The 25,391-nt window shown below is 36.9% G+C and overlaps 1 protein-coding gene across 1 annotated transcript in view; it reads right to left on the bottom strand.

Annotated features, from left to right (window-relative positions):
- The window catches only part of Nbas (NBAS subunit of NRZ tethering complex), a 351,187-nt gene that overhangs the window by 135,111 nt on the left and 190,685 nt on the right, over positions 1–25,391 (bottom strand). The window contains 6 exon segments of the mRNA XM_048804961.1: positions 601–718; positions 1,033–1,146; positions 3,511–3,678; positions 20,684–20,773; positions 21,418–21,575; positions 24,140–24,253. Coding sequence (XP_048660918.1) covers positions 601–718; positions 1,033–1,146; positions 3,511–3,678; positions 20,684–20,773; positions 21,418–21,575; positions 24,140–24,253 — 762 coding nt within the window.

Below are 25,391 nucleotides of genomic sequence, written 5' to 3'. Positions count from 1 at the left end.
TTTCTTGAATTTAATTTACATACTAGTGTGCCAGTTAGCCCAGAGGGCACTGGATGGCACTTCCAAGGCTCACTGGCAGTTAGAGGTGACCAGTAACACGGAGGTAGAAACTGAATAGGACTTCCAAGAGAACCATTTCTCCCTCCTCACCTCTTTCTTCCTCACTAATGGCCTGGAATAGGTGCTCCAGTGGCCTTTAAGGTACTCACCAAGATGGCAGAGCAGTGAGAGAGGTAACTGGAAGACTACAGTCAAGAAAAGGTAGTAAGAAGGCTAACGAGGAAAAAAAGTACAAGTGTCTTTGGTAAATTTACATACATTTCATTCTTTTCCAAGAATTCTATGTGGAAAGATATGCCACCGTGCAGAAAATGCTTAATATCAAATATAGATCCACATTTGATGAAGGATAAAAAGCCAAACCGAATATTGAGCACTGCATACCATACATGATGAGAACCATTTTACATAATCAGCAACCTAAACATAGGAATTATACCTGTTTATCTTTTTAAAATTCTCAGTATGAACAAGTATCCAGAAAACAGTGGGTTCTCAGTAAGTGTTTGAAATAAATGAAACTAGAACATCCTTTCTTACCTTCTGTAGTTGGAAATACTTCTTCAGTTTTAGCCTCTGCCAGTTTCCCAGTTCTCAGCAGAACTTCCGCAAAGCTTTCTGCTGGGGCATGCTGGTAGGTGTCATAGGTCACTGCAGCCTAGACAAAAGCAGCAACTTCACCATTTAATAGGGTCTCTTCTAATTCCACATTCTTAGAAATCACAGGGGAAGGAGTTTATGGCTACTGCTGACCTGAATAATAATTTATCACTAATGCATATTATTGTATCTAACGTCTTAAATAGATTTTCATTTCATAGGTCATAATATATACAGAATGAATCATATAAAAGCAGTGAATAAGGAAGAATAAAGTCAAAGAAGTTTATTTTCAGGAAAGTTTTAGCTTTTCTTTATACTATCTTCAATAGCTTGACAGTAAATCTGTTTTCTTAGGCTCACTGTCCTTACCCCATTGACAAAGGGATCAGAGATGACCGATTCATAAAAGGGATGACACCCTTGTTTTTCTAGATCTTCATTGGCTGCAGTTCCAATTTGATAAGCACCACCAAATTCTTGCCCCTAAACAGAACAAAGTGAAGAACAGCAGGTTAAAAAGAGAGCAAAGAGGGGGAAGAGGGAGAGGGAGGGAGCAAGATGGCAGGGAGAAAAGTACAATTCCAGGAGAAATTCATCAGTGTGCTTTCTATGACCAAAAGAGAGGGTGTCAGAGTGACAGACACCAGCAGAGAATGTAATAACAACTACATTCCACAAGCAGCATTTCAACCCCTACCTTCAGCACTTCCTGATTTTCCTGGTCACTTTGACATCTATGGATCAGAAACACTGAAGTAATAAGTGTTATAAACACAAGTTTTCTATATTACAGTCAGAATAACCAACATAAAACATCACTTTGTTCACATTGCTGCCCTGCTCAAAAAAACCTTCAGTGGCAAGGCAAACGGGCAACAGCATAAAAATCTGAACTATGTAGAACATTCAAGATCATCAAATGCTAATTAACATTAAAGTCTAATTCTTCACCTCAATCATACCACCCTGCTTAATGCATAAAAGGGGCCTCTGTGCCTTTCTTCCACTGTAAGGGTCCCCCACGGCCTGGCTGCCTAGTGAGAATCTACCCTTCCTCCAGGTCCAGCTCAGACCCCACCCTCTCTGCCTTAGTGGAGGAGTAAGACTTACGAAGGTGCCTCTTTCCTTAACCCCAACTCCTTCTCGACCACCACTTTAAGACTGGAGCATCAACATTCCTGTTAGCAAATATTTTATTATTACTAATATAGTTGATTATGGTGGCTTTGCTCTCCTCAAACCAACATTAAAGCTCCTTACTGAAAGATCCAGGTAGAAGACATTCCTCCCAAGTTTACTGAACCCAGACCCTCTACCAAGTCCCATTGAGGGAAACAATGAAGCTGCTGGCAGTGGTCAGAATACAGCAGATGTTTAATAAAAATGCAGACTACAATCTGGGTTAAAGATCTGACCTAGGACATAAGCCTTCAAAACACCGAACAGTTGAGAAAGGAAAATAATCATAATCCAGTGTGATGCATGAAGGGATAAGAGATTTACCCCAGAATCAAGTACAAAGCATCACAGTAAACAATATCTTTTTCATTTACCCAAGCATTTGGATGATCATCCTTAGATTTTTCTCTTTCCTATACCCCACACACAGACCATCTGTAGGACCACAAAATATATCCCACAGCAGTCCTCTCTCACCTCCTTCCTGGTACTCAGGTCTACGCCAGCATCATCTCTCACCCGGAGGACTGAACAAGAATCTCTCTCTGCTTCTGACTGCCAGCTCTCCACACAGAAGTTATATGAGCTCATTAAAATTAAGGCTGGAGAACACAACTGCTTTGCCTCAATTTTCCATAAGTTTTCCATATTATCCAGCATAAAATCCACACACTTATTATCACAGTCTACACAAGCTTTCAATGATGGGCCTCCACACCACCTATCTAATCTCTTTTCCCAGTTGTTCACAGTCCTCAAATTACACCTGCCTCTTTTATGTTCTACAAAGACATCAAATAAGTCCCCCTGCAGGGGTTTTGCATTTGTTCTACTTGGCTCAATCATACTTCTGCTCAACCCGATTCTTTCCTGAGTAACTTAACTTCCCTCCCTAAATCAGAATTTTAATTCCTCGACATGACTCTTTATTCACTTACCTTGCTTATGAGTTACATTCATATACTTATAACCACCTGGCATTATACAAAATATTTTTCTTCATCTCCCCCATTGAAACATAAGTTCCACAGAGGAAGGGGATTAGACTGAAGGGTTATCCTTTTCTATTCCTGTCTTTAGCACAGTATTTGACTCATAGAAAATGATAACTGTTTGCTGGATGGATGGATGGATGGATGAATAAATGAATGAAGGAGAAACTACGTGTGTTTGGGATGAACCGATAAACAGGCAAGTTTTTCCCCTTTGTTTTCCAATGTGAGACTATAGAACTGGAATGTAACAATGCAGAAAATACAGGTGAATCATGTGTTAATATTTCCCCAAAAACAAACTCCGTTGCTCTACTGCTAATCCTGATCTTTACTTCAACCCTTCTCCATCAGCTGGCTCCTAACTCTTCCCTAACTACTGGCTTGTAGAAATATAGCAAAGCAAGTAAGCACTGATGCAATCATTTTCGTTTCACTAAATTTTAATTCTAAGATGTAAACCAAACCCTACTCAAATGTATCAGGGTCCTTTGCAAGTACTCCATGGGAGTGTATTTCACTCCATGAGACAGACTACTCACGCCCTGAGAGGAGGCCTGGATTTCTGAAGAAATTTTATAAATCATTAAGACGTAACAGTGAAAACAAATGAAGAGTACTGCTTACAAATGACAAACCACACAGCACATTTGAAAATGAAGGCTGCCTTGCTTACTTGCAGGGGCCGGAGGTAAGTTAAAGACTTCTTCCACCACTGCCCATCACTGACAGCCTGTAGTACTGCTCTGGTAGTGGTCGTGGTATTGGAAAGGACTTTCATGGTGGTGGCAGTAGTCCAGTATAAGAGGTCAGCTGAGCTGCTGCCTGGAACACTCATTTCATCCTGCGTTAAAGAAACAATAGCAACCAGATGTTATCAAATTTTTGTTTAAAAGCCTGTAAATGTATGGACTTTTCTCCCTATGAAATTTTGCCAGCTAATAAATGGAAAATTAGAATTTTTGTGGATTGCTGAAAGACTAACAGGTTCCACATTATAAACCTTCTAAACACTATCAATCATCCATTTATTTGGATGAAAAACAGTGTCCTTGGGCTGGGGATGTGTCTCAAGCGGTAGTGCGCTCGCCTGGCATGCGTGCGGCCCGGGTTCGATCCTCAGCACCACAAAAAAAAAAAAAGATGTCGTGTCCGCCGAAAACTGAAAAATATTAAAAATACTCTTAAAAAAAAAAAGTGTCCTTTAACATTGAAAGGTAGAAACCAGAATCTTATACTTTCCTTGGGGGTCACAGAAGCATTGTTCAAATGAATAATTTAGTTAATAATAAATACTGTGGTTTAAGAAACATGAGTTGTTAGATATTAGACTGGTAAAAGTTAAATGTGTCATTTGCTTTATAAATGTTTCTGAAACTAATGTACCATGATGTCTTTTTTCTCCTGAATTTTCTTTTGAAAATGATTCAGGGAGGAACAATACGTATGCTATTGTTTTGTTATATATTTATCTCATTACTAGCAATGATGGGTTTTAAGATTTATTTTCATGTGTATCATCTGATCATTTTGAGTGGTCACATTTATCACATTGAGGCACATTTTTGTTCTTGCTTTTAATTTCAAGCTCCCTCCCCCACTAAACTTCCTTTCTCCTACATACATAAAAGTGAAGTTCCCTTTGGTATATCTTCAAATATGAACACAAAATGATTTTGTTAAATTCAGTCTATTTATCCTCCCTCTAGCTCTCCTATTCCACTGATCTTTCCTGTATCTTTATGGTATCCTATCTTCTTCCCAAGCATCTTTCCTTTATCTTGCTCTAGCCTCCACATCTGAGAAAATATTCAAACCTTGATTTTCTAAGTCTGGCTTATTTCACTTAGCATTTTTTTTTTTTAATTTTCATCCATTTACCAGCAAATGTCATTATTTCATTCTTCTTTATGGCTGAGCAAAGCTCCACTGTGTGTATATACCACATTTTCTTAGTCCATTCATCTACTGATTCCATAGCTTGGCTCTTCTGAATTGCACTGCTATAAACACTGAATTGGCTGTATGGCCGATTTCAGACCTTTTGAAGAAAGGCTGAGGAGTGAGATAGCTTGGTCATATGGTGTTTCCATTCCTTGTTTTTTGAGAAATGTTCACACTGCTTTACAGAGTAGCTGTACTAATTTGCATTTGTACGTATTTTTCCCCATCCACACCAGCATTTATTATTCATGTTCTTGATAATTGCCATTCTTTCTGGAGTAAGTTGAAATCTTAGGGAAATGCAAATCAAAACTACACTAACTGCTAGAGAAGCTAAACATTCATATTTCTTGGCCCATTTGTTTCTTTTTGGCAAGTTTTTGATTAGTTCTTTATAAATATTTGTTTTTTCCTTTTCCATATTGGCTATGTTTTTTTCCTTTGGCATTGAGATTTTTGAGTTCTTTATACATTCTGGACATTAATTCCATCAGAGATGTATCTGGCAAAGGTTTTCTCCATTCTGTAGGTTCCTCTTTACTCTCATGACCATTTCTTTTGCTGTCCAGAAGCTTTCTGATGGTATCTCACTTAATGATTCTTGGTTTTATTTCCTGAGCTTTAAGGATCTTGCTGAGGAAGCCAGTGCCTGTACCTAGATCAGAATGTTGACCCTATGTTTTCTTTGAGCAGTTTCAAGATTTCTTGTCTGTTATCTAAGTGTTTCATCCATTTTGATTTGACTTTTATGCATGGTGAATGATAGGGATTTAAATTCATTCTTCTACATATGGATATCCATTTTTCCCAGCACCATTTATTTAAAAGGCTGTCTTAGCAAGTCTATCTTGAAGTAACTATCAAGTAGCTGGATCTGCAGACTCTTAACCAAAATTATCATGTGAGTGTAGTGGTGGGAAACAGTGGAACACACATCCAGAACTGCCTCTAACCTGAGCTGTCCAACACAGTAGCCACGAGTCATATGTGAAATGTGGCTAATCCAAACTGAGATACGTTGCAAATGAAAATACACTATAGATTTGAATGACAGGAAATAAAGGGAAGGAAACAGAAAAGAGCATCATATGTGTGCTTAACCTCAATGAACTAGTACACAGCCTTTCTAGTGATGGAAAGGAACCTAGGAGGCCAAGTTCAACCACAAGCATTCCAAGGCAGAGAAGGAAGACAGATGCAAAAACAGAAGTTCATTATTCAACACTTCTGAAGAGGCAAGGTAGAAAGCTCTAGATAGGAAAATAGCTAAATGTCCCTTTGAAAACAATGATAGCTGCCATTTCTTGAATGCTTGCTATGTGCCAAGACCTTTCTAAGTATACTGAGTTTAAAAACTAGAAGGTAACACAAACAGAATAGAGTTGCTTTAATAGTGGCATTACTGGAATTCTCCTTCATTTCTTTATCATTTGTGAAAACAGCAATACAAATTCATTTATTCTCATAATACAGTGGACAGCTGGCTCTCAGATCTGAATTAACACAATAGAAGAAAAAAGTGACCTCCAGAGGCTTTTTCCCCCAGTGAGGCCACTCCTCCAGCCATAGAGTTTCTTATGCCATGTAGAGGTGTAGTGGATGTTACCTCCAACTGCTATCCTAACTTGTGTTTCATAGTAACACTGAAAAGTAAGTGTTAGGATACCATGACACAACTGTAGATCGAATAAACTGAATATGCTGCCTACAGGCAACAGGGCTAGAGTGCCTCCTCCCCTTTCCTTAACTAGATTTGGTACCAGAATGTTCAGGCCACTCATTCTTTGCATGATTTCAACACACCAGTAATATATCTCTCCCTCTCCTTTTTTCTCCCCCCAACACCCCTCTTCCTCCTTCACACCCTCCCTCAATATTTGCATTCACTTAAACTCATTTTTCTTTGTTATAAAACTAATTCAAACTCACTAAAAACAATTTGAAAAGTTCAAAAAGGTATGGATAAAAGAACATTTATTCACAGTCCCATTACAAAAAAGACAATCATAACCAACATATATTCTCTTCCCTGTCTTTTTAAACCAGGCAAAAGGATCCTTTTGAATAAACCTCATTTGAAGTAGAAGACATATTCAAAGACAACGCACAGCTCACTGGTAGAGTGCTTGCCTAGTGTGTTTAAAGCCCCGAGTTCAATCCCCAGAATTCCCTCCCCATGGAAAAAAAAAAAAGTATGCACATACAAGCTTATAGTATGATCAATTTTAACATGTTCATGTAATGAGCCCTCAGGCCAAGAAACACAATACCATCAGAATCCAAGGAGCTTCTCTTACGCTCACTCCCAGACATACCACTTTGAGAAAAAACACTGTCCAGATTGACAGCAGCATAAATATGTTTTCCCTGTATTCATTCATATAAAAAATGTAGAATCATATACTCTTCTGTTTTCTTTCACTTTTATGTACATAGTTAAGTGTTCAGCCCATTGCTACATCACATTACCCGGTGTGAATATACCAAAATTTATGTATCTTTTCTTCTATCAATAGGCATTTGGGTACTTAACTTGAAGCTAATACCAATAATGTTTCTCTGAACATGCTGGTAATTACCTTTTGGTGAACATACTATGCATTTCTGGGTAAATAGTAGTGGAATTGCCAATACACACAGTATGCATATGCCCAGATCTAAAAAGTAGATCCAAACATCTTCACACACTGACCAGCAACTCAGAGTTCTGATGGCTCCACATCCACGCCAACATCAGTTCTGATAATGGTTTTTTTTTGTGATTTTAATCTCTGTGATGAGTAATTTCTATTGTTAAGTATTTGCTCTGATCTCTATTGGTTTTCCATCTTTCTTATTCACTTATCAGTGTTTTGTGTGTTCTAGATACAGATTTCTTATTAATTGTATGTACTGTGAATATTTTCTATTACTCTGGGCATTACCTTTTCGTTGTATTAATGGTGTCTTGTGATTAACCAAAGTTTTTAATTCTAAATGTAATTCATCATTTTTAACTTTAAGATTATTTTTTAACCTTGTTTAAAAAATGTTCACCTACTTCAAGGTCACAGAGATGTTCTTCCAAGTTTTTCCTAGCATGTGATATTTTTGCTCTATGTCAAACCTTTTTAAAACAATGTAGTATCCTTCTATCCATTCATAACATTAAATGCACATTTTAAATGTATTTTCACAATATATTAATTTTTTTTCCTTTCTGACTAGACAGTGAGCCAATCAGGAGTAGGGCCACTATTTATTCATCATCACATCTGTAGAATGTGAGAATCTCTGTAATTTGGAGCTAGAGGTAGATCTAAGAAGTCTGGTTTTATTGAGCTGTTTAAGTGTTTAAAGATACATTTCCAAAAGCATTATATGTTGTACCTAGAGTCGATAAATTTTATTCAAATAGGATTTCATGTCACATTTTCCATTCCTGTTCATCTGCAGAATCTTCTTAATTGAGAGGGCGTAGTGAATGATTTAAATGTCATCAACTAATCCAAATATAGAATTAAAAATATAAACATGGTAAGAAATATGGCACTTAAGCAGAATATGACTTACTTCAGAGGAAAATCAAATAAATTCAAAGGTATAAAAAATGACTTTTATGAAAGTCATGAAACCATTACTCTATCTGGGCATGGTGGTGCACCTATAATCCCAGTGGCTTGGGAAACAGACAGGAGGATCATGGGTTCAAAGCCAGCCTCAGCAACTCAGGGAGACCCTAAGCAACTCAGCAAGACCATGTCTCTAAAATATAAAACACTGGAGATGTGGCTCAGTTTAAGTGCCTCTGGGTTCAATCCCTAGTACAAAAAATTAAACACAAAATTATTCTATTTCATAAAAGAAACTTAAAATTTACGTCTTTCCATATTATGGAGCAGCTAGACCAAGATAGGAAATTTAAAACAGCAAATGCAAAAATTTGTTTCAGAAAATAAATGAAATTCACATAAATAGGGGAAATACTCAGAGAATCTAAGAAGGATTACAAAAGAGAAAATAAAAGATTCATGTGTCGGACCCACAGGACAAGCATTTGTTTTAGGGGTGGTTGACCAAGATCATAGTGTAACCAGAGTCCTTAATGAGGAAAATATTTCTCCTTCAACTTCATATAATGGGGAGAGAAAAAAGATGTTAGGCAAAATTTACTCCTGAAATTAAACTACTGACACTTTTTATAATCACAGTGGCACACTGCTAATTAATTTACAGTGTGTAATACCAAAACTAGATTAAACCCCAAACCCAAATTATCCATACCCAGCATATAATTTAACATGAAATCTCATTAATGTCAAGTGTGCTACACAGATCAAAGGTTAACTTCCTAAGTGCTAATAAAATTTTTCAAATCCTACAATGAAAGACACCATTACCAAATGGACTCACAAGTACAAAGATAGTTCCACATGTCAGACATGGTTCTTATTGGTCAACTACTATAATGAATCTTTAGTTAAGGAGTTGCTTTTTCCATAGTTTGGTAATACAAGGGTTAATTTCAGAGAGATCCATTGGCCTCCTATACACTGAGCTGGGGGGACATGTAGACTATGGAAGGATTACAGAGCCAGGTGCAACTCAACCACTGCCCCTTTTCTTCTAACATATCCATAATCCAAAACAATTCTCTGTATCTATAATTTATTTATAGAAAATTTCTTCCTGATATCAAAATATTAAGAATATAATCCTTATTACTGAAAATCTAAAAGTACCTGTCAGAGAAAGCAACAGAACAATGCCCCATGGAGTAAATAAATGTAAAGTCTGACTCTGGTTCAACTTATCTGCCTCATGAGCAGGCACAGCTACAATTTAGCTCTTGCTTTTGAAAGCCATAAGCACCTTCATATTTCTGAGGAAGTTAAGTCCTTTCCCCAGAAAAATGAATGCATATGAAAGTGCTTTTATATATAAAACACAAAGTCCCCAACAGACATACTCAAAGATATACTATTGCAAGGGATTTAAGGGCCAGAACTTGGATGTCCTAGCTTTTTCTTTTTTATTTGAGGCAGGAGGAGGGGGCAGTGGTTACCTGGGATTGAACTCAGGGGCACTCAACCACTGAGCCACATCTCCATCCCTATTTTGTATTTTATTTAGAGACAGGGTCTGAGTTAAGTGCCTCAAGTTTTGCTAAGGCTGGCTTTGAACTCACAATCTTCCTGCTTCCATCTCTCCAGCTTCTGGGATTATAGGCAAGCCCCCCTGCACCTGGCTTCATAGCACTCTTGGGCATACTCAGAAAATTAGAGGTGTATGACATATAATTTTCTTTTTCCATGCTCAATCTTTTATTTAACATCACTTTTCTAAAAATTTATTTTCAGTTTTAGATGGACAACATGCTTTTACTTTTATGTGGTGCTAAGGATCAACCCCAGTGCTGCACACGTGCTAGGCAAGTACTCTGGCACTGAGCTATAGCCCCAACCCTTTAAAATCTCTTTTGATACATGTCTTTGAATTCTGCATGTACCAACAAAGTTTAATGAACATACTTTTCTCATGTCTGTGTTGAAGACCTGTGCAATGTATCATGGTTATGATAAAGATAAGGTCCCTGCATCCAAGGAACTTAATAATACCTTAGGGAAGAAATTAACTGAGAACTTACCAAGTTGAACCCTATTCAAATATTCTTCCCTGTGTAATAAAGCAATTTATCTGCACCTATCACATCCACATCTTACCTTCCTCATCATTCTTCAAATATTTGTGACATCAATTTGTAACAGGCACTATTCTAAGCTGCTGGAAATATAGTACTGAATAAAGCACCATTGTTGTCACAGATAACTCACATTCCAGGAAGAGGAAAGCAAAAACTCAATATAAAGTATGTCAGAAAAGCACACCCCATAAGGAGAAAAATGAAACGGAGTAGAGGCATGAAGGCACTCTACAGTACATAGGGAGAACAAGATCTTAGTGAGGTGACATGTGAACAGAGACCTGAGAGAAGCAAGACAAAGTCACCTAAATAGGTGGGAGAAAAACATTCCAGGTAGAATGTAGCAAGCACAAGGACCCCGAGGCCAAAGTTTTCTGGCAATGTTTAAAGAATGGCATAAGGCCCATATGGCCAGCCAGCTCAGCAAAGTGAATGTGTCTGCTAGGAGATGGGGAGGGGTGATATGAAGTTGAATAGGGTGTGGAGAAGAAAGATTACAGGTGTCTTTGCTGGTAATTGTAAAAACTTAGTTCTAAGGGGCTGGGGTGTGACTCAGTAGAAGTGCTAGTCTAGCATGTGCAAGTCCCCATCACTGCAAAATAAACATACATAAATTTGTAAAGTTTAGTTTTTACTCCAAGTAAAAGGTTTTAGGGAAAGGTATGTTATGCTCTGTGATACTTTAGAATAATCACTTTTGATCCCCTGTTGAATAGAGAATATTGTACAGTGGGAAGAAAAGCATAAGAAAAAAAAAATTGGCCACTACTTTAAAACTTGAGGTGAGACATGATCATTTAAACCAGGGTGGTAGTAGTAGGGTACACAGTAAAATATAATCCAACTCCCAGTCCACTGTGAATGTGGAGCCAACAGGGTTTCCTAGAGACAAGATGCATTGTGCAGGGGAAAGAGAAGAATCAAGGATGCCAGGAAGATTTATGCTATGAAAAACTGTAAAGATAGACTTGTTCTTTCTAGACAATTGGGATGTCTTTAAGAAAGGAGAAGAGATGTCACGCTGGTGGCGGGACAGAAGATGCAGCCACTGAAAGCATACACCAAAACAGTACAGGAGAAGTCTCTCAGAGTGGCACATACTGACCAGCTGAAGTGAGCAATATCAAGATACTTGCTCAAAGGTAAACAGAAATGAGAACCACCCACAGATTTCACTGTAAGAAAGGCAACTTGAATATATTGTTTTTGGAAAGTGTCACCTACAAATGGATTTAAACAGCAAATACACAATAAACCTGTATTCCATCTTGCTAAAACAATTATTTTAAAACAGAAAATGAAACAAATATTAGAAAAATGGCATGGACCCTATGAAGGAAAGGAAAGTCAAAAAAGGAAGAAAGTTTTGGAATTCCAACTACAGTGCTAAAAGAGGAAGCATCCAATTTTAACTTTTGTGAGGAAATCCATAATGTGGAATTGCCAAACCAATCAAAACCATATGCTCACCTGAATTCCTGGGGACAAAAGTCTCAATTAACTAAGCATATCATCCCAGAAGTAAAACAAGGAACAGTGTGCTCTCCTGTGGGCTGATCTACATTCTGACTGAGATGCATAAATGAATATTCTGAAATGTGTCCTACTGCATTACCAACTGGATAACTGAGGACAAATGATTTTTGTAACCAAAGTCTCCCACAGAGAATGTACACCAGACGGTGTTAAGAAAAAAAAAAAAATAGCAAAATAACAATGAAGACTTACCATATTTCCAGTGATGTGCTGACTCATAACAGTGGAAAGACAAAGGGAGCACTTACACAAAAGTATAGAGGAAAAGCTAACAAAAATCACAGGCAATTACATATACCAGGAGCTCATTTCTACCATTTTGTAAGGGCAACACTACTAGAATTAGTGTGCAAAATGTGTGCATAAGATGTCCAGAATAGTTCAGTCTAAAAAGGCGAAAAACTGACACAGTCTCAATGTCCCAAAACAAAGCAAGAGTAAATTAATCACGGTATGGGCATCCAATGAACCCCATGCAGCCATTACATAAATGGTCTACATGTAATAACAAGAGCAGATTCCAGAACATCAAGCAGTATACAAAAATGCAAGCTGCAGAAAAATAATATATATGGTTCTTATAGTCTTGAAAAAAAAAAAAATAACAACAACCCTCTAGGAACCAGGAGAAGCGTTAAGTAAAATCTGTCTATACTCAAGAAAAATACAGGATACATCTAAACTTAAGAATGTTTATCTCTGACTAATGCGATTCATGGGATAGTAGAAAGATCAGAGAACTGTAACTTTCATATTAATACTGTTATTTTAAGCAGAAACCACAAAGTTACCACATATATCCCTGTATGACTTACCAAAAATTAACAATGTTAATACTTTATCATAGATGGTTCATATCTAGTAGTTTTAAGACAACATTCTGGATTTTATTCCCATTGAGAAACAATGAGTTATAAGACTTAAGAGAAATATATTTCTTTCGAGTTGATTTCTTTATGTGCACAAGGTAATGTTATAAATTCATCTTTTTTTACATTTTAATTCGTTATATATGACTACAGAATGCATTACAGTTCATATTACACATATAGAGCAGAATTTTTCATCTCTCTGGTTGTACACATATAGAGTCACATCCTTCGTGTCTTCATACATATACTTAGGGAGATGATGGCCATCACATTCCACCATCTTTCCTACCCGTATGTCCTCCTCCCCTTTTCCCCTTTGTCCTATCTAGAGTTCATTTAACCCTCCCATCCCCCTGAACCCTTGCAGCATATTATGAATCAGCATCCTTAAATCAGAGAAATCATTCGGCATTTTTTTTTTTGGTATTAGCTAATTTCACTTAGCATTATATTCTCCAGCTAAATCCATTTACCTGCAAATGCCATAATTTTATTCTCTTAATCCTGAATAATATTCCATTGTGTATATATACCACATTTTCTTTATCCATTCATCTATTGAAGGGCTTCTAGGTTGGTTCCACAGTTTACCTGTTGTAAATTGTGCTGCTATAAACACTGATGTAGCTGTGTCCCTGTAGCATGCTGTTTTTAAGTCCTTTGGGTATAGATTGAGGAGTGGGTTAGCTGGGTCAAATGGTGGTTCCATTCCCAGTGCAGATGGTGCTGGGAAAACTGGAAATCCATAGGCAAAAAATGAAATTAAACTCCTATCTCTCAATATGCACAAAACTCAACTCAAAGTGGATCAAGGACCTAGGAATTAAACCAGCAACACTGTCTATTCGAAGACAAAGTAGGCCCAAATCTCCAACACGTGGGATTAGGCCCCAACTTTCTTAATAAGAATCCTATAGTGGAAAAATTAACATCAAGAATCAAATCAATGGGATGGATTCAAACTAAAAAGCTGCTTCTCAGCAAAAAAAAAAAAAGCAATCAGTGAGGTGACTAGAGAGCTTACTAATTGGGAACAAATTTTTCCACATGCATGTCAGACAGAACACTAATCTCTAGAATTTATAAGAACTCAAAAATCTTAACACCAAAAAAACCCAAATAACCCAATCAATAAATGGGTAAAAGAACTGAACAGACACTTCTCAGAAGATATACAATCAACAGATATATGAAAAATGTTCATCATAGCTAGCAATTAGAGAAATGCAAATCAAAACTACTCTAATATTTCATCTCACTCCAGTCAGAATGGCAGCTATTAAGAATACAGACAAGAATAACTGTTGGCGAGAATGTGTGGGAAAAGGCATACTCATACTGCTGGTGGGACCGCAAATTGGTGCAGCCAATATGGAAAGCAGTATGGAGAATCCTTAAATTCTTTTTGTATATGGTTATTTACTCCAGTCTATACATATTTCATACAAAAAGAAATTACTATTTCTTATTTATCAATAAATGTAAAAATTAAAAAGCTTTCAGAGAAAAGCATAGGAGTAAAACGTCATAATACTGGATTAGGCACAGATTGCTCAGATACAACATCAAGAACACAAGCAATTAAAGAAAATATTAATAGGATTTTAGCAACAAAAAAATTTCACACTTCAAAAGTCACCATTTAGCCAGGTGTGGTACACGTAATCCCAGATCAAAGCTAGACTCAGCAAATTAACAGGCCCTAGGTAAGTTAGCAGAGACTATCTCCAAACAAAAAAAAGTAGACACTACTGGTACCAAAAACAAAAAATACGCCATTAAAAAAAATTCAAGTCTCATATTGAGAGAAAAGTGTTTTCAAATTTCAAGTCAGATAAAAGACTTGTATCCAGAATGTTTAAGAAAAAAAAAAAAAAACAATAAACTCTTTTAGTGCAATGACAAGACAAATAGCTTAGTTAAAAATGGGCAAAATATTTTAAGTCATTTCACCAAAGAAGATACTGGAATGGCCAATGAGAACATATAAAGGTCCTCACTGTTGTTAATTACTTGGGATATGAACACCAAAACCATAATGACAGTACACATGTAAGAGTAGATTAGAAAACACTCCTGTGGGATCAGGGTTGTGGCTCGTTGGTAGAGTGCTTGCCTAGCATGCGTGAGGCACTGGGTTCAATCCCCAACACCACATAAAAAACAAAATAAAGGTATGTGTCCATCTATAACTGAAAAAAAAATATATTAAAAAAACAATCAAAACCTTGGAATGGAACCACCATTTGACTAAGTTGTCCCACTTCTCAATTTATACCCAAAGGAGTTAAAAGAAAGCATATTACAGTGATGCAGCCACATCAATGTTTATAGCAGCTCAACTCACAATAAACTATGGAACCAACGTAAGAGCCCTTCTGCAGATGAATGGTTAAAACAAATATGGTATACATATACAATGGAATATTACTCAGCCTTAAAGAATGAAATTATGGCATTTGCAGGTAAATGGATGGAGCTGAAAAATATCATGCTAAGTGAAATAAACTAATCCCCCAAAAAGCAAAGGCCATATGTTTTCTCTGATATGTGGATACTAACTCACAACGGGGGTGGGGTTAGAGAATAGAGTTACTTTAGGTAGAAGGGAGTGAAGGGAGGGGATGGGGTTATGGCGGTAGGAAAGATAGTGGAATGGATCAGATATTATTACCCTATGTACATATATAACTGTATGACCAGCGGGATTCTACATCCTGTATAACAAGAATGAAGAATTTTACTCCATTAAATACGATGTATCAAAGTGATTCTACTGTTGTGTATAACAAATTAAAAAACAAAAAAAAAATCAAGATGCCAGTGAACAGCAAGTATTAGGGAAGGTGCAGAGAAACCAGAAGCTAAACTTATTTCTGGTGAGAATGTAATAATGTGCAGCCACACTGGAAAACATTGGCAGTTTCTTCCAATGTTAAACACAAGTAGAGCATACAACAATTCTATACTTAGGCACATGAGAAATGACATTTACATACAAAAATCTGAACATCAATGTTCATAGCAACATATTCATAATAGCTAAGAAGTGGAAACAACCCAACTGTCTATCAACTAGTAAATGAATAAAGAAAATGGCAGCCATGATCTGAAACACAACTGCTATTTTGCTTTTATTTCAATATTTCTAAACAATTTTTTTATAAATTCAAAACAGCTATAGGCTTAGGCCATGTTCAAATTTAAACATTAGTCCAATCATAACTCTGTAGCCACTTAAAATGCTCATAAGTTTACCCACATGAAAATGATTTTTTTTAATGGAAACCCTATATAAAAACCATTTCTAACTCTAATTAAATTTATCTTGGGAAAACACCATTGGCTAAATGCTATAACTAATACTAAACAAAATGTTAATATACTTAAGTGGTGGAACACTGTTCCATTTAAATGGCATAATAAACAACATTAATAAAAAACTGGAAACCTATGGTTTTGTAGTTATTCACAAAGTCTGCATTTTGTTCTATTCATAAACAACTATGTTCACAGGGACAAAAACATCTTCAAATTTGTGGGATCCACTTGTACTAATGCAAATGCTACTGCATAACAATTACATCTTTATTTTGCTTTGATATATAAATAAAAATCATTTTCACAACTCAAGTAATGAAAGTCTTAAGTATTATGCAGATTATAAATAAAGTCAGCACTCATTTATGAGTTACAATTTAATGTGGTTACTATATGTACTGTGAATGTGTAGCACACACATCTTACAGCTAAACACTGTATTTTAACCTAATGATAGTAGCTATAACATTCTGAAATGTGCTTCATGAGTCAAAACCATAATGTGTTCACTGAGGATTCAAGTGAGCACTTCACGAGATCTGGATCCATTACAACTTGCCAAAAGAGCACAAAGGAAGACAAGGAAGCTTTTAGAAAGGAAAAAATAAACAGCAAAAAATCATTTTGGAAGAATTCCTTTTTCTCACTAAGTGGAACATGCAGAGGACAGCTGGTGGTGGCTTTCATTTACAGATGAGGTTTTAATGGAGCAGTATGTGCCCACTTGTGGTGACACAGCATGGCCTACTCCAAAGAAGCCACCAAGGAGCCAGGCTTTGTAGAGGCAGGAAACAGGAAAGCCAAAAGTCACAAAAGGCTTTCCACGGATTATAAGAAGAATGAGAATGCAGAAAAAGCTCAAGGAGCTAAACTCAGCAATTCTATACTGAGCAATGACATACCCCTTACAGTGGCCAAAACAACAGAACCTCAAGAGCCACCAAAGGGCATGCAAAAGAGTTAACTCAAAGTCTTTGTTTTTATGTTAAACTCTACTTCCTAATTAATTTTCCACAGACTAATCATTACAAGGTTAGTTTTCAAGTGAGCTTTATCAAACATTTACCAGGCATTCACTAGGTAATAAACACTCTGGGAGGAGTACAAAGATAAATGACACACTTTCAGTGACCATACAAGTTTGTACCATACCTGTAAGTGTATGAACAAACTGATGGGACTATATTTAGGGAATATAGAGGAAGGAACAATTAGAGGACTCAAAGACAACATTAGAAAGAAATCACTTAAGCTGAAGGGATAAGATTCAGAACACAAGATGAGAACAGTAGTACAGGCAGACCGAAAACTCATAATACCAGAGGTATGAAAGAGCCCACTCAGAATGGTGATGACTTTGCCATGACTGGGACATAGGAGTATCTGAAACACAGGACAAGACATGATGTCAGAGAGCCATTCAGAGTACCAGACATGCCTTGACAAGTGAGAAGTGGCAGAGGTTCAAAAGATGCAAGATCTTGGATTAAGAAGATTTCATGCTGGGCGCAGTGGTACTTGCCTATAATCCCAGCAGCTTGAGAGGCTGAGGCAGGAGGATCATGAGTTTAAGGTCTGGCTCAGGAACTCAGTGAGGCCCTAAGAAACTCAGTGAGACTATCTCTAAATAAAAATTTAAAAGGGGGTTGGGGTTGCAGTTCAGTGCTAGAGTGCTTGTCTCAAATGTGTGAGGCAATGGGTTTGAACTACATAAAAATAAATAAATAAAATAAAGGTATTGTGCCCATCTACAACTAAAAATATTAAAAGGTGCGAGGGGAAAGCTGGGGATGTGGCTCAGTGGTTAAGCATCCCTAGGTTAGTTTAATCCTTGGTACCAAAAACAAAACAATTTCATAAAACACAGGTCTTCAATTGGACCCTAAAAGAGAGTCCTCTTAATTCACACCTAATTCACAGAACACAGTGAGCACTAGCTAACATAAAAACTCCTCTGAATCCCATGGAGAAACCACCACAGAATTGAATGTGTTCTTATACCCAGAAAGGAAACACTAATTCCTAATCAGTGCAACCACAAGTCTAAATACACCCAAGGATGAAACGTATCCACATCACTGCAGACACCTGGAAAATGCTACCGCTTCAATTTCAAAGGAGAACAACCAAAACCCCACTGTCTGCAGTGAAGGTGACCAAACCAATCCTCTACTGAAGGTGAGCTCCTCCAGTGTTGTGATGACCAACACAGTAGCCAACAACCTCATGTGGCTGCTTAAATATAAACTGGGTTGGGGGCATAGCTCAGTGGCAGAGTACCTGCCTTGCATACACGAAACTCTGTTTGACCTCCAGCACCAAAGGGGGGGGTCAAATTTAAATTAAATAAAATTTAGAATTTGATTCCTTAAAGATACTAGTCATATTTAAAGTGCTCAACAGCTACATGTGCCTAGTAGCTGGCACACTGGGCATGCAGGAAGAGAGCATTCCTTTACTGAAGAAACTTCTACTGGTCAGTGCTGTCCTAGAGTCACCACTGCAGGAAAGAGGACCACAATCTCCATGTGGGCAAAAAGTCACATCACATACTTCTCTGAGATCTGAGTTATGATTGAACTAATGTTTAAATTTGAACATGGCCTAAGCCTATAGCTATTCTGAATTTATAAAAAAAAAAAAAAAAGGTGCACCACACTTATCACAATGCATACCTTCCAACACAGCTGCTGGAGAAACGGTTGACATCTTATACTATGGAAATGAAGACTACCATTTGATGGAATCTTGTTAGAAAAAAATCTACAACAAGGATCATCACCTCTTAATTTATCCAGCTGCAAAGTGAGAAACTAAAATACCTTTAATCTAAAAAACACCAGTTACATGTTGCTAGAAATAGTCATGAAAATTGAAATCCCATGGAGCAGATGTTGATCAACAGAAAACAGGTGTCAGGGGATATACTTGCCTTCCTTTTTCTCCCAGGAGATTTATAAATATTTAATTGGTTCATATAAATGTTATTCACAAGAATCTCAATAAAAAGGAAAGTGAGGGGAAGGGAGGGGAGAGGGAGATAGGAAAGATAGTGGAATGAGATGGACATCAGTACCCCCAATTCCATATATTAAGACACAAATGGTATGATCTATTTTTTGTACAACCACAGACATGAAAAATTGTGCTCTATATATGTACTATGAATTGAAATGCATTCTGCTGTCATATATAACAGAACAAGTAAATTTTAAAAAAAGAGAATAGAAACTGGTATATATACACAATGGAATATTGCTCAGCATTAAAGGAGAATAAAATTATGGCATTTGCAGGTTAAAAAAATGAATACAAGAAAAAATGGGTAAGTGTGCTTTAAAGTGTGTGTGGGTATATTAATATCAGATATAAGACCAGAAGATAAATGTGTTATGCAGAACAATTTTACATTGATGTAACTCTTGAGAGCTGGGGTTGTGGCTCAAGTGGTAGAGTGCTTGGCTAGTACTAAGTGAGGCACTGGGTTTGATCCTCAGCACCACATAAAAATAAAATAAAGATTGTGTCCACCTAAAACTAAAAATTAAATATTTAAAAAAATAAAAATAAACCCTTTTGATCTTTAAAAATAAGAATCTCAATTAGAAAAAGGGAAAGAATAAAAATCTAAAGAGAACTGAACAGGCACCTCGAAAAAGATCTCTCCAGAGATAACTCCATCTTATTAGACCAGAAAAATAAGAATTCAAATCAAAACTAGTTATCACTAAATACGTAGGAGAATAGATAAAATTTCTAAGACAGACAATACTAAGGTACTAGGATGGGCATAACTGGCAATCCTATACACTGCTGCTGAATGTGCTGTTAGCTAATAAAAACCTCTTTGAAAAACTAAATTATTTGGGTGTGTAAAAAACAATGTGCACTTCCAGCGCTAGGTATATGCCCAAGAGAAATGTATGGCCATGGGCACTAGAGGCATTTCTAATAGCCAAAGTTGAAAACAAGCCAATATAAATTAACATTACAATGCATAAACCATAATATACACATGCAGCAATTAATGTCTATACATCAAAAAATAGTTTTTATATATACAGACACACACAGCTTGAATGAATCTCATGTTGGGTTTAACTATCCATAAAGCACAAAAACAGAAAAAAATTAAACTATTAGGGTTTATGTATTGGGTAGGTCTTAAATCTTATTAAAAAAAAAAAAAAAAGACTTGCTTATCTGGCTTAGTCTGGATAGCGGTGCCCTCTGGGCTAGAAGGAAGCTGGGAGAGACTATGGTTGTACTGCGGCAGGCCAGTCAGAACTATTCACTGTGTAGGGGGTCTCATGGGTGTATTCTTTGTGATAATTTGTTGAGCAGGACATTTTTGTTTTGCATAGTTTTCTATATGAACGTTTCTCACGTAAGTTGAAAAGTGGTCACCACACAGACACAAAACCCCCCATTCCTGAGGTTATACATCTGACCTCACTTGACTCCACTCTTTCCTCCCTCCCAGCTTGGCTTACCTCATGTAGTGCTTTACTAATCAATGGTGAGGCGATGATATTTTCTCCTCCTTCAGGATAGATCTGGAAATTCACTCTTTGATAAAGAATCTGAAACAAGAACAGTCTGTTATAAAAGAGTTGTGTTTTTAAACTTGCCTCTCTTCACTATGAAGGGCTATTTCATAATGAATCAGTAATAGGCTCACTTGGTGAACAGCTTCACAAGGAAGCAAGTTTCAGGAGAGGGAATCAACCGTGCAAAATCTGGCATACAATGCAATAAATGAGATGAAAATGTGAAGTCCAGTCTCCTCACAAGATGCAGCCTATGAATACTAAGAAACAAAGCTGTCCATCCAAAGCTCACTCCCACCCCAAATTCCAAAGGATTCCTAAGGGACTGGTGCCACCACATGCTTTACTCACATGGCTTCAGATGTACTTCACATGGCGGTTTCCCAAGCATTTTATTTTTAACACAAACTTTCCCCATTATATTTAATAATTTATTTCCTGATATTACTTTCAATTTTTCTCAAGTCCATTGTGTACCCTTCTTCCTTACTATAATAAAAGTGCCAAAACTGTTTTATATCCTATTTCAAATCCTTCTTCCTATACATGATAATCTATTTGTCTTCTACCAATTAAAATTCTCATATTACTGAAAAAATGATTACACATCTGAAACCCACACCCTCAAAATAATGTACTTCAAGCAGGTCAGGACTTATTTTATCTGGAACACTTACTTCTGCCTGTAGAGAGCTGCTAGCTGCCAAAAGCAGCTCAATGCTGCTAGGAGGGCAATGCGTCAAAGCAAAAGCTATGAGCTCCTGCCGGGTGGCCAAGTCCTGGTAACCTTCCGATTGTCCCAACTGGCTACAAACATCCCAACTCTTAGCATAGCCTGCAAAATTGACAAGAAAAAAATTTTTACAGAAGAAACAAAACAAATTCAAACTTTGATGAAGAATATAATGGATTCCTGGTTCAAGTCTTGTGGTATGAAAGCAAAATGGTAGTTGTTAGTAATCATTATGCAGAAATGCTTAAGAATCTAAGTTGGAAAAGAAAGATCATACTGATTATTATCCAGAAAGTTCCGTGTTATTCCAGACTAATGCTCGTGATGAACTCCAATTTTACGTTAACTCAAAATGAATACAAATAGTCCACTGTGCTTTGATGTTCAATAAAAACGTAGGTATCCGATTCAGAAGACAGGGTAAAACTCTACCCAGCTACCTGGGAAAGCTCAGGAATGACACTTCGTCTACAACTACAAAGGGACAACAGCAATGCCTTCTTCTCTGGTTGTTGAAAGGATTAAGTAATATTTTTTTTTAAATTTAAAAGCACATCAGAGACTACAGAGACTAGATAAAAGAGACATTAAGATAGACACCCACATAGATCATTCACTCTACAGAAGACAGACACCCAAAGACAGCACCAGAAAGAGACTCAGCGCCCCTGTCTCCCAGAGGACATCATTTTCATATATAATGCTACATTGTGAATTCTAAAAATATACTTCATTTTTATTCGAAGGAGTTTCAGTTTGAGTCTTTTTTCTAAGAACAAAGGTATCAGTACAGATTAATTTCTGTAAATACAAAATACATAATGTAAAAATTAAGCCGCCCTTAAAAGACAGAATTCTTACCAAACCCTCTAATTTTGGATTCAAACAATAATGTCTGTAGAGGAAATCAGAATCATTTTGAACTTCATGTTGGCAAAACCAGTGGTTATTATAGAAGACTTTTTAAAATGAAATCCATTTTCTTTTTAGTTATTGATGTACCTTTATTTATTTGCTTATGTGGTGCTGAGAATCGAACCCAGAGTCTCACACATGCTAGGTAAGCACTCTACCACTGAGCCACAACCCCAAGCTATGAAATCCGTTTTCTAATGTTGAGGTTTGTAAGTTACAGTAGTATTGAGTTTTTCCAAGAGTTTTTAAACATTTTCATAGATGAAATGCAAAGATTCTCTCCTGGTCCAATTTTTAGTCGGGCTCCTCTGAGCCCTTTGCTCATAGACCTCAATGTTAGCCGTTGCTAGGCCTATGCATTTCAGTTATAGAAAGAATCCTCCTAAGTCAGAGAAACCAGAATCCCTACATCTTCCATATCTAATCAAATTTTTCATTGCTTTCCCTTGACGCCTTCAGAAAGGATCTTATTGAAGTTTTGGTTTAGCAAAAATCCCTCCACTTATGATGTCTCTTCTTAGTAGCCTTCCATCCCCTGACCTCTCAATTTTCTCACTGGTGGAATGTCCACCTATCTTTGTTGGATCTAAAGATAGTTCTGTCTCTTCTGTACTGAAACTTTGCGGGCACATGCAGTATCAGTCCTGAATAGGGCTTCCTTACCATTATAGCAGGTGTCAGAATAGTTATTTCATTAACAGTAGACATGCAAAAAGTGTACGATCAGTGCCTGCCTAGCACGCCTGATGCCCTGGGCTCCATCCTGAGCTCTTGATGACTGCAACAAGAGTGCACAACTCTGCACAGCTCCAGAGTTATCATGAAGTGATGCACTGGGTTTTAGCCACTCTTTTTTGAAAGTTTCATATCTTTAATAATATTACAATTAAAATCAGTGACTTTTAATCTGAAAAAGACAATTGATAGCAAACTTTCAGACAGTAATGGAGAAGCTCTTATTAATCTCTATGCTTTCTGTGAGATAGTTATATATATAGTTTATGAGGCTGCAATTAGATGCCAGGGACCTAGAATACCCAAAATGTAATTTATAAACCAGAGTCAGGTGGAGTTAGGGTTTGAGAGTTATAGTATTGAGTTTTTCCAAGAGTTTAGTCCAAGACTAAATTTATGATGTAACACCATTATTTGTGAGTCCCCTAGCCACTCACTCTTAAGGACAGATATATACAGTGCTCAGGCATAGGCACAGAGTGTTTAGCACAGAGCCCATGATGAGATGTCATCACTTCCCCTTCCACTGGGGAACCTGTTCTTCAGATGAGAACTTTTTCCACAAATCTGCCTACTTTCCAGAAACAAGAAAGTGAATTTCAACATGGAAAATCCTAAGATTGCAAACTGCTCCCCGATTTTTTAAAATTAGGTTGAAAACAGTTTTCCTTCAAATTCAAGAACAGGAACATTTACTATCTATTCACAAACTGTGGATATTCTTTTATTTAAGACATAAGATAGGACTAAAATGTTTTACAAAAAATTGTTCTTAAAATGACGAGCATATTTTTAATATGAATTAAAAGCAATCAAAATCTCAAATATAGCATCTAAGCCCATTAAAATATCAATATATAAACACATAGCATACACACTTGTCAATGCTAATAAAATGTATCTCAAGCAAAAATGTGCCTGGCTTACCAATCAGGCCAATTGATTTCAAACTAGACCTTTTTCCATTATTCATTACATAAATCGAACATGAGCAAAGTGTTAAGTTGTCTACTCACCTGCAGCCATCAGCTCCTGACAATGCATATTGGCTGCTTTGTAGTCATGGAAATGAAGGGCTTGCTCTACTAAAAGAATTAGAACCTGTCCACGCCTTTCTTCTGCGTCTTCACCTACAGGCACATACAAAACACTTAATGATTATGACAGCCTCAAATGATAAAGGAGTTCATTAACACTCAAATTAATTAAAAATAAAACATAAATCAGACTGATTTTAAAAGATAAAAGTTTATAGCAATTTGACCTTTTGATCTATTTATTGTGCATGGAATTAATTAGCCCTCAGTCTCTGAAGAGATCAATGATTAATATCAGTTTCTATTTAAAATATTCACACCAAAAAGTCCAAAATCAGAGTGGTCTTTAGCCCTACAGAGAAATCTTAGTATTACTCAGATAAGGGAAAGAGAAGAAATCCATGCTTCAAAAGAAAACAGGTTGTAAAAGGGTTCAAGAAAGAGTGAATAGTAGATTAAGTAAATGAAGGTAATAAACTAATAATATTTCTCATCTTGAAAATTCAAATAATATTTAGAAATTTGAAAGTAAGTGTAGTCCAGAGTACTGACAATGACTGTTTCCTTGAAAAACTGTGTGGGCTCCTGTGAGCCCTGCTAAGCCCCACCCCATAACTGTCCTTCATACTGTAGTTAGTAAAAATCCTGCTGAATTTTGACATTGTGACCAAAATACATAACAAAACAATTTAGAGGAAGAAAAAATTTAAAAATTTGGCTCAGGTTTGAGAGGTTTCAGTCCATGGTCAGCCAACTCCATTACAGAAACAACATGGAGGAAGGACCTGGTAAAGAAAAGCTGTTCAGCTCATGGCAGATCAGAAGCAGAGCGGGAACAAGGTAAGGGTCAGGGACAGATATAGTCCCCAAAGACTTACCCCCATTGACCCACCTCCTCCAGCCACACCCCACATGCCTACATTTACCACCCAGTAGTCCATTCATATTTTTGATCCATCAAATGGATTAATCCACTGACGAGGATACAGCCCTCTCAAGGCAATCATTTCACCTCTGAACACTGCTTCAATTCCTAACACAGGAGCTTTGGGGCGACAGTCTAGATTTAAATGATAATACCTGTTAAATCAGTTTAGCCAGAATCTCACTCTGGATACCTCATCTTGATATCTGATCAAATTCCTCATTCTCTTGGATGGCATCTGATGAGCCTGGTCTTCAGCAAGAATACTGATCCCGTTACATCTGCTTATCCAGAATCCCTTCTTAC

Source organism: Marmota marmota, unplaced genomic scaffold (assembly GCF_001458135.2).
Source record: "Marmota marmota marmota unplaced genomic scaffold, marMar, whole genome shotgun sequence".
In the NCBI taxonomy this organism is placed as follows: Eukaryota; Metazoa; Chordata; class Mammalia; order Rodentia; family Sciuridae; genus Marmota; species Marmota marmota.
The sequence above is the reverse complement of the archived record's forward strand: the minus strand, read 5'-3'. Positions and strand labels throughout refer to the sequence as shown.